Source organism: Eurypyga helias, unplaced genomic scaffold, assembly GCF_000690775.1.
Source record: "Eurypyga helias isolate BGI_N326 unplaced genomic scaffold, ASM69077v1 scaffold15565, whole genome shotgun sequence".
In the NCBI taxonomy this organism is placed as follows: domain Eukaryota; kingdom Metazoa; phylum Chordata; class Aves; order Eurypygiformes; family Eurypygidae; genus Eurypyga; species Eurypyga helias.
In genome coordinates this window covers 43,488-54,179 of record NW_010253584.1, presented here as the reverse complement: position 1 = coordinate 54,179, position 10,692 = coordinate 43,488, and the positions used below count along the sequence as shown (strand labels likewise).

Here is a 10,692-nt window from a genome sequence, read left to right as displayed (position 1 = left end):
TGCCAGAGAGACACAGCTGCAATAAATAACATTTATACTGATGTCTGGCATAGCTTTTACCAGTAATTACCAGGCACTTTTTAATTTTCCTTTTCCAGCACAACCTCATGGTGCAATTATGAAGTGGTGTTTGGCAGGTGGAGGCATATTAATAAGACAGAAGACAAAAGAAAAGACATGGGGCCAGGAATAAAGTAGGGAAGGAAACTGACACACAGCGGAAGGGCACAACAGCAGGAACCCAGGGCTTGCATCCTGGATACTCAACGTGTATTGAGCCAATTCCAGCAGGATGTGTTTAAGTCATTGGGTCTCTTTGCTGGCCCAATTTCTGTGCGCCCAAAGACATCCCAGACATGCTGTATGAAGGCGTGATGGGAAACCTTGTTTTTTTCCCAGCCAGTCCTTCTGTCTCATTTGTTGCTCTCACAGGTCAACAGTGCTTAAAGAGAAGTGGCCATCTCACATCTGCAGAATTAACCCACTGATTTCTTTTTTGGTGGCTTCAAGTGTGAACATTTATTCCCGTTTCTAAAACGTTTGTGTCCGTGTCTGAATTGCGCAAAAGTTCTGAAGAACCCTGTGTCGCTGCTCTTTTGACTGAAGCAGTGCAGTTTTCATATTACAGTCTCTTGTTTCAACTTATTTTTTGTGTTTATAAATAATTTATATACAACTAGAGTAGAGAGTCTCTACAACACACACTAGAAAGAAAAGTTCTCCTTTAGCAAAAGGAGTAGAGAGAAATCACTCATCTTTGCAAGGTGTATTAACATAGGGGGGAATATTCAGTGTTGCGGAGGACCAAAGAGTTCATTAACTTATGGTAATGTTATCTATGTAAATTGTCCAATAAAATATTCAGGCTCCGAATACTCCAAGATGCTGTTTCACCTCCAAAGGGCTATAAACTAAGCCCTTGTGATAATCAAACATGCACAGAAATTGTCCATTTCATCTCAAAGTTTGATTTCCTCTGGTTGTGTGACTTGGCTACCAAAACCATCGCTGTGATTGGAGCTCAGCTAGAGGTCTTGCAATTTTCCGATGTTCTTCTTGTACTCAGTCTGAATCGTAAGCTATTTCTGCTCAGTCCTTTCCCAGACGCCCAAACTGTGAATGGAGTCTTTGCTTGAGTTGCTAGCATCCAGACATATGCGTGTGCAGTATGGAATTTGGACATTCACAGTGGTGCATATTTCCTGGAAAAAATAATGAGATCAGTCAAAATGATACAGCTAGGAAATGATGATGCTGAGTTTTCCTGCTGTCCTGTGACAGTTCTTTTTCGATCCAACATCACTCCTTCATTTCCCGACATCCTGAGAAACAGAACCTTACTTAAGCTGCCGTACAGGGAGCACTAAGAGTTTTTACTGTGAACCCTGGTTTTCTAAGCTCGCTCCTCTGCGGTGAACTGCAGACTTTATTTTTCAGGTAGCTTTCCATTGGAAGATTTTGCAAGTACCGTCATTTGCGTTTCTCCCACATCCCGTGAGCTTTCTTCGTGATGTGACCTGACAGCGCTTGAAATTGATACGCTCACTTGTCGTCTCAGTAGCTTCATTACAGTTCTCTTGTATCCTTTGCATGCAAAGAAATAGATGAAAGGATCTAGGCAGCAGTTAAAATTCATCAGAAACACGGTATAATGGAGTGACTTCTGGAAAATTTTATTTGCAGTGCACGAGGGTTCATTCTGAAGCTTCTTAATCATGTGTTGTATGATTGCAACATGGTAAGGAGTGAAGCAGATGATGAACACTATAATTACGAATATGATTGTATTGATGGCTTTTTTGTTTATCCCCGATTTTTCAGTCAGTGGATTTTCCTTGGCTGTTTGAAAAAGCTTACAGCTAATTTGAGAGTAGCAAAAGAGTATAATCCCCAAGGGAATAAGGTACCCTACTAAACAGGCAGCAAGAAGTATAAATGGTAGATGTGCTATTTTTTCAAAGTTTGGATATTCCATACACGTAGTCCTTTCTTTTTCCTCCTGTGACATGGGTTGTATAAGTAATGGGAAAGTTTGACTGAATACAAGAAACCAGATAAAGACACAAATGCCCTTGGCATATTTAATCCTTCGGATCTTGTATCGGAAGGGGTGGACGACAGCGAAAAACCGGTCGATGCTCAAACACGTCATGAAGTTTACACCTGCATAGGTGTTGATGTAGAACAAGAGAGCTGTCACTCGGCACAGCGCTTCTCCAAATGGCCAGTGGAATCCCAGGGCGTAGTAGGCTATCCTGGTAGGCAAGGCGATACAGAACAGGAGGTCGGAGAAGACGAGGTTGGTTGAATAGAGGGTGGTGGAGTTGATCTTCTTCCTGTTTTTAAAAATGACGGTGAGGGCGATGGCGTTTCCAAGCACCCCAAAAATTAAGATGGAGCTGTAGAAGACAGACATTAGTATCCGTGCTGTGTCTTTGTGCTCGTACAAGTCGCAGGTGGAACTGTTTGTCTCAGAAGCTGTGAAAGCGTCCATTTCTGTAACCACTGTTGTTGCAGGAAGCTCAGTAGACCTAACATGAAACAAAAAACCCAAAACCAAAAGGGAACATTTTGTAATAAATGTAGATAAACTGGTTCTGCATAACAATGGCCAACCTCTGTTGCAAAAAGGCAAGATGGTAAAAACCTGAAATGAAACTTCATTATGGTGAAATACTTTGCAAGGCTCCTTCTGAAAACAAACAAGCAAAAAGATGGCTCTTTTTGGCTTTCTGTTTTGATCCCAATTCCTTCTCACATGAAAAAAATCAGACTACATAGGGGGAAGAATAACAAACCAGGGACATAGTGTTTGGAAAGTGAAGCTTACAGATGATCAGGAGCTGGGAGACTCTTTAAAGCACTCTGAGGGGTGAAAGCAGTCTGAAGAAACCTCACGATAAAGGATCATGTGAAGTCCCCAGGGGTCAGACAAGCAGACAAAATCTTTTAAATGCATTTCAGTTAATTTTTAGGGTGGTTTTGTTTCTAACAATTCATGTTGTGATGGTTTAACTTGTTTGGAGAAACTGATTTTTTTTTTTCATCTTTCTTATCATAGTGGCATTATAATAATGCAGCTTGTTTAATGCTACTTCTAATAACTGGCTTTTGGACTCTAATTCAAATATTGTTACATGCATAAATTCTTAAGACTACCACTTTAGTCACTCTTGAGCGGTGCTGCAGAAGCTGAACCCAGCTGAAATACTTTACACGTTGTCAATTTAGTAGATTTTAGAAACTGTTTAACCTGCACAGTCAGAAGTAGCATGGAAGTGCTACGAAGTGGCAGTGATTTGGGGGATTTATATTAACAATATAAAACCCCATCCAGTAAAATTTCAGAAATGGAAAGGACCTCATCCTGTTGATACTGCTTCCAGTGCAAAATATTTCTGAAGTGTGTTGTCACGTGACAGTTGGATTTGCAGGAATGTCAGGGAGGATGGAGCATCTAACCTTACTCCTCCAGCAGCTGCTCTGCAGAACGGTGTCTCTTGGAGGCACCATTTGTGGATTAAAACAGCAGTCAAAACAAGATTGCTTCTGTTTTAATGCAGAATACTATCTGGAGGAAAAAAAAAAAGCTGTTGTAACCTGAGTTTTAAGTCCATCCTGGTACCTTTAAGTACAATGCCTAGGTTATTTCTAAGGATCAGCCTTCCAGCACAGGATATTTACAAATAACTGTAAGCCTGTTGTACCTTGGAAAAGGTTTCTGGAAAATACCTCTGAGTTTTAAGGGTTTTAAGCAGCACGTTTTAGAAAGTCTTCATTACCCACTTTATTAGCTTGTGAAAGCATTAAAAGGTTAGTATCTTCTTTTGTGTTTTGAGGAGATTGTCCTATGTATTTCAGGTTGTTCACAATTAATGTACTTGCAGCGTGTCCTGTATTATAAGCCAGTCTGCTCACACTTCTGGCTAGGTTAGCAGGGATGCATGTGAACAGTAAACCTACCGATAGTGGACCATGTGGTTTAAAACATAGAAATTAGTTATATTACATAAGTTTAAGGAAGAAATTTAGCATCCAGACAGTGTATTAAGACTGTGTTTGCTGTGTTGCAGAGGCAGTAGGAGGGAGGAGTGAGTGGTTTCTGACTGATAGATGCACAGTGTTCTGATACCCCTGAAGTATGTACATGAAGTATGTCAAGAGGTGGGAATATTGCATTCAGAGTTGGAATCAAACCTGAAGTGGGAGCTTTGTGGTTTGGATAAGGGAATTAAACTGGTAAATAGCAACTCCAGCTGTAGTGCAGATTTAAGAATGTCTGTAATTTTCTATTAATTAACTGCATTATTTGCAGTATCTTGGTGTCAGTGTGTTTGATGATTAATACAGTAGCATAATTGTCACATCCATTTGTCTTTCTATAGTTATTTGTAAAATGTAGAATATCTATTACACAAACACATTTAACTGTGGCTTAGGAAAAATTCCCTAATTTCAGTGATTTTTTTTTTTTTTTTTTACATCGAGTAGAATTACGTGAAATGCATGCTACCTAATTATGTGCTATGAAATAGGATCTTTAATGTAATAAATTAATCTAGGACTTCTTGTAGCTCAAAGTAGGATGTTCACCCTCACATAAAACCATGGCTGTGTTGAGAAGTCGTCCTAGCTGAGACGGACTTTGTGTCTATCCATGGTGTTAGCACAGGTAGCAGTGCCATGGCAGGACAAACTGACCACCAACTGGTGAGAAGAAAGCTGGAGAACCACAACTCAGGGCCCTTCTAGGGCAGTGTGCACGTCAGCTAAGCTGTGCTCCTTGACAGAGGATGTCAGCAGCCTCTTCTGCCTGCTTGTGGGAGTCAGTCCTGGGTGCAGAAAGTGTTCTTTTTCATCCTCTCTTATCCCCAAAATATTTTGACTGTTAATGTGGAGAACACATTTTATAATACGCTAGATGAGTGTTGGTATTTTCTCTATATGTAGGTATGTGTGGGCATTTTTGAGCAGTCACCGTGGTTGTCAAAATTTCAGTGATCCTGAATATATATTACCTGAATATATTTAATTTAAAAAAACACTGTCTCAGGGTTTGTGTATCTGGTTTGGGGCCTAAACAGATGACAGAGTTGCTGCCACCTGACAACTTAATACCTGAGCTATGATAACTTCTTTGTACACCTGAGCTATTGTTGGATGAACTCCATTCCCCTCAGCACGTATTTTGCCTTTTCTTGTCAATCTTGAAAAGGGCTGCATTTACAAAAATAGTTTCTTCTTAAAAGGGGTCTCAGCTATTAAGTAAGGCAAGACAGTTTTTGAATCCTATTCCTTGTGTCAAGTTGCTCTTTATTTCATGGCAGCACTCCCTAGTGATGAGCTCATTATGCATAATTTTAAGGCATAGAGTATTTAAAATTCCTGTCTTTATATCAGTAAAGAAGGTTGTTCAGGTTTTTATATTTTCAGAGTCTGCAGACACATAATACTCAGTGACACAGACCCCTTACTCATTTAATGTGGCCTCCTGTGTCATCCAGGTTATGTTATTATTTTAGTTAATTGTGTATGGATTCCACTTATTAAATTTAAAATGTATTTTCTGGAATGCTGTTTGGTCTTGATTTGGAGAATTGACAAGAAAGTGAATTAGCCATTTGTGCTGTAGTTTTTGATCTCTCGACCTCCCTGTTAAAAAATGCGGGTGTCTCTTATAAAATAAAAAAAATGCTGCTTTTGTTGAGCCTTTCCCTTTTGCACAACGTTACAGTTTTGGCAAATCAAGGTGAACTTCTCAAATGTCTCACCACAAGGGAAAATAGTTGTGTGATGTCTGTTCTAACCCCAGCTTAGTCCCACACAGGAAATGGTGTTCTAGATGCCTCGTGCTGTTGGTGTACCTGGAAGCGTACTCGCCACAATGCCCCTGCTTTTTTCTGCCCAGTTGATGTGGTATCTGAGTTGTGTGTCATCACACTAGGAAGCTTGTGAACTTGGATCACTCTGATCCCAGAATACTTCTTAGATTCACTGGGTCCTAGGATATCCCCAATCTAGGGGCATGGCCATTGCTCTCTGTTTCCACCCAGGAGGTCTTTATGCCTGGGAGAGTTTAAAATTGATTTTAATATTGTGCTCAGGCTTGCAACCAGTGCAGGTTGTTCTTTATTGTTCTCTCACTTGCCGTTTTCAAGCCTTAGCATTGCATTTGCTTTCTGACTACCCATGGGAAAAAGTTTCTCTTTAGCCAATTACTTTATGAGATTTGTTAGCTAGCCAGCTTTTAGTCTATTCTGTGTGCTTTCCTGGTGTTTGATGGCAGTAGTATGCACTCGGGGGGGGGAAAAATCACAGTACTGTGGCAAGCTGCTTGCAAAATCTAGCATGTCTGAAATCCGTGCAGGTGCCTTTCAAAGCCAATTTTGTAATCTCATCAAACAAGGAAAATAAGGTGTTTTAGGAGACTGGTTTTCTCTGTAAACGTTTGACTGGCATTGCTCATTCATTTTATGTTTATACTGCAGTACGCCAGAGCCCAGCTCAGAGCAGAGTCTCCTCTGCAAAAGGTGTTTGATGGACAGTACTGGAAGTACTAGCCATAGTCCAGCTCCAGTCTGGAAGTACTACGTGATCCAAAGCCCTGGTTCATATATGTTGATGTATGACGAGCTTTATATGTAGTATTGTAATGTGACGTACATTTAACTGTTAACAAGTGTAGACTTGCCATGAGCCAGCAATCGCAGTGTTGTACCCTTAGATTACCTGGGTTTGGGTTATGTGCATGCAGTAATTCAAAGCTCGCTCTGTCCATTAAATGAGTTTTCTTCTTCTTCTCATCTCCTGCTTTTGCTGAAGGAGCACCGTCTGTCCCTTCAGCGAGGAAAATTCGAACAGGGAACACGCAGATGCCTTTAACTGCATATTGTAATCTAATGTGTGATTTGTCTGTCTCTCTTCATAATTTTCATTCTTTGGAGATGAATCCCTGGTCCATCTGTCCAGTAGCTAATTTAAGAGGGACACAAATTATTGGAAAGGCATAGCAGATCATTCGAAAGGTCTCTCCTGACTCTCCTTGTCTTCAAGGCCAGGCTGGATGTGGCTTTGAGCAACCTGGTCTAGTGGAAGGTGTCCCTGCCCATGGCAGGGGGGTTGGAACTAGATGATCTTTAAGGTCCCTTGCAACCCAAACCATTCTATGATTCTATGATTCTATGACTCTATACGTAGTATGGTTTAGTCACTTTGAGTCAATCAGCATTTCTTTAATAAGCAATATTGAGGAATAATTTTTTTTTACATATGCATAAATGGTATAAATTATTTAAGAGGAATGGTTGGGCAAGAGACTTTTTTTCCTGCATGTCTGACCTGAGGATTTACTGAGCTTACGGTGGTCTATAGGTGTAAGCTGTGCAAGGCTTACAGAGTTTAAAAACTGTAGAAGATGGGAAATAAGCAGTGCTATGGTTATGTAGGTTTAATTTTTTCCTTAATTTCTAAAATTAATTCTTTTCTGTTGACCAGTCATGTTTACTGTTTGAATTTCTAATTTACCATACAGGTGATCATCACTGTAGAGTGTTTTCTCTGAGAAAAATGCTTGATTCAACTAAGTTCTGTATGTTAAAAATTGTGCATGCTAAGTTGCATAGAAAAACATTTTGGTTATGACAGAGGAAGAACATACACCTAAGGTACATGCATCGAGGTATATGTATTGGCAGCTTGGGAACTACATGTGGTTTAGCAAAAGCTGAGGCAAGAGACAGGCATGTCCTAAAGCTTCCTGTTTCTTTCTAATATTTTAAACACTCACACGGTTCTAGCACATTATGTTAATTTAGCTTTTTTCAAAAACTGTTGAGTTTTGTGTCGTAAATTGAGTAGGCCTGATGACCTGAAGGTTGAGTTCTCGGGTCACAACCCACAGCTAATTTTGGTGAGAGGGTTTCCAGGCTAATGCTTTCATTCTTCCCTGGTATAGACCCAAATTTGTTGCAGTACTATAGCCAGATTTGTGAACCACGCGTCAGAGGATCCCAAGTATGCATTTCCTTAATGAAATTGTCTTAATGATGGCTATGAAGAATTATAATATTCTTTAAGTGCTTAACAGAATTTGCAGATGCACACACTATGGGATCTTTACGGTCCTGCTTTTATCTATTACTGTAGATTTTGCGAAGTGGTATGACCGTTGTATTTGGCACTAAAAAATAATAGAAGCTACAGTAAGCAAAATGGAAATACAGAAGTTGGGTGGAAATGCTGCATAACTAGTTAAAGTGGAAGTATTTCAAGTGTGCATGTCTCACTCTTATCTCTTGGATCTCTTTTTCCAAATGTGATCCGTCCTATGAAAAAATGTGAGAACTATCTCACATAAATGATCTCTGCCAAAGATACATCTTAATGTGAAGAGCTGTGCTGATGCTGAGCTGGTTAACCTCCCGTCAGTTTACTTGCCTAAGTATATACTAAATGTAAAAAGGAGAGAGCCTAAAATACAGCAAATAAAAAATAAAAATTAATAAATAATTAAAAAAAAAAAAAACACCAAACACCTGAGCCATTACCTAACCTGTAATGACAGTTACATTCCTGCAAGCAAAAAAGGGGGCGGGGGAATAAAAATTTGTATTTTAGTACTAGAAAACATGCACACCTTTTATTATTCTTTTCTTCTGAGTGACACGGAATCTGTACAGGTAGTGTCTTTAATTTTAGGGATTGCAACTTCAGAACTCTAACATAAATTTATTACTCATTACATGTATACATACTCCTCAATCTTTTGAACAGAAAGGAGGAAGATTTGAGCTCTTCAAGACTAATTGCCAGGCAAGTTTTCAGTTTCCTCATCTCTTCAGGAGAAGCCATGAAAACGTTAGACCTCTTGTATTCTCATGCTGTCTCTATTTTCTAAGATAAATGATAGTTGTGTTATTGTCTGTTGAACAGTCTATCTCGGTTTGCCAGTATGATAGGAAAAATGGATCGTTTTTAATTGGGAATATGTATAAAGATTGTATCACTTGTAATATGACTTCAGCTCTATAGCATAAAGAACAGCAATAAGGAGAAAGATGTTTGGTTGCAATTCAGAAAAAGAATTCTAAATACGTTGAAAGAAACGTGTGTCAAGATAAAAGAGGAATTAGCTCATAAAACTTTGAATTCTTAAAATATTCTGTTGCAGGAGTTAGACATGAGTTCTTGCGCTGATAATAAAGGCTGTTTCATAGGCAGGGAGTGCATGTGATAGACCAAGCTATGCATTCACGACCACAGTACGGGCTTGGTTTAAGGCTCTCTCCTACTATTCAAGTATTCTGCGAGGTTCAGTGAATGACTGTAGAACTGCAATGCTTTCCTTACTACTTGCACAGTAGTTATTTCTGCATTAGTATAATTTAAATTACTATTGCTAGAAAAATTGTCTAAACTAATGCAGTATCAAATGTTTTCCTGTGGTTGTCGAAAGGCTGTATTGTAACAAAGGACTTGAAATAACTTGTTGATGATGCAGGTCAACAGATCCTTTACATAAAAATTAACTGGCAGTATATTAGTATGTGAAAATAAATATCACAGAATTTCTTCCATCCAAAGATCATTTATTTTTCCTACCACATGAAAATATTCAGTGTAATGCAAAAAGCAAAAAAAAATTTTCTGGAATTGTTTGCTGCTGTTCGGTGAAGAAGCAGAAAAAGTTAATTCTTTTCTGTACTTACATATCTGTAGCTTCTTGGATCCTCTGAGCAGTTAAGGGCATTAGCAGGACGGCTTGACTGCGCAACTTTACCCTTGCACATTGTTTTCAAGAGTGATTACGTGAGTCTCTCTTGTGGGAGGGGTAGGTTTTTTTTCAAGTGCTTAGAAAAAAAAAAAAACTTGTTTGTATGCTGGTCTTGATTTGCTGCCTAGTGTTTAATAGGATGTGAAAGCATCTATTTTTAATCCTTTTACAATTAGTCTGTTCAAAAAAGGCAATTAGAAACAACCCTCCCGCCTCCCCTCTGAAGTTCCACATTAGTGACGTTCTTAGAAGGGAGTTTACCCAGAGGTTTACTTGACTAATTGTTGACCAGCTAAAATCCCAGAGTGAAAAACTGTGTTCATATGCCATTTGCATTTTAAAATAAATTTAGTTCAGAGCAAAGAGCTGTGTGATCACTACACACTTAAAAACTTCTCACTGATCAGATGTGACACAGCACAAGAAAACCTCAGAACTGAGGCATACTGAGATGCTGTGTAAAAACAGACGTCTCGACAGCCCGTGTACATTCCCAGCACTGCTTTCCTATCGTAATGATGAGGCTTTACAGAAATGCCCCCTGAAAACATACGAGGGAGTTCAAGAACTCTGGGTGTTTGGGAGATTAGTGAGGATGTGTGCTGAGGATGTGTGCCTTTGTAAGCTGTTCATTGCATTTTGAGCAAGGATGATAATATTAATACACATGTGAGGTAAATACGTAAAAGATACTAAAAGCTTTTAAGCCACTAAAATGATATTGATAAGAATGGGTGGCTAGACAGTAGGAAAGGAATGGGATGTCAAATTGTGAGGTAGCCTGTGGTTACCTGGAATAACCTTGTTTCTGGGTAAATAACGTTGATCTAAGAGTTAAATTGTGCATTTGTTGAGAGGGTTTTGGAGATCAGAGATAAATGGAAAATCCTGTCATTTGCTGTTAGAGGCTGTGGTTTAGA

The 10,692-nt window shown here is 39.2% G+C and overlaps 1 protein-coding gene across 1 annotated transcript; it reads right to left on the bottom strand.

The window, feature by feature from the left end:
- Positions 1 to 1,426: 1,426 nt before the first annotated feature.
- Positions 1,427 to 9,814, bottom strand: GPR183 (G protein-coupled receptor 183). The gene is made up of 2 exons (XM_010152721.1): positions 9,708 to 9,814; positions 1,427 to 2,531 (listed from the first exon to the last, which is right to left on the bottom strand). The coding sequence occupies exons 1-2, from the start codon at positions 9,746 to 9,748 to the stop codon at positions 1,427 to 1,429; spliced, it is 1,146 nt and encodes a 381-aa protein (XP_010151023.1). The 5' UTR covers positions 9,749 to 9,814.
- Between the last annotated feature and the right edge of the window lie 878 nt (positions 9,815 to 10,692).

Coding starts and splice junctions, on each gene's coding strand:
- GPR183 (XM_010152721.1), bottom strand. CDS start 9,748: ATGCCCTTAACTGCTCAGAGGATCCAAGAAGCTACAGATAT. Junction 2,532..9,707: donor ATCCAAGAAGCTACAGATAT/GTAAGTACAGAA, acceptor GTTTCATGTTAG/GTCTACTGAGCTTCCTGCAA.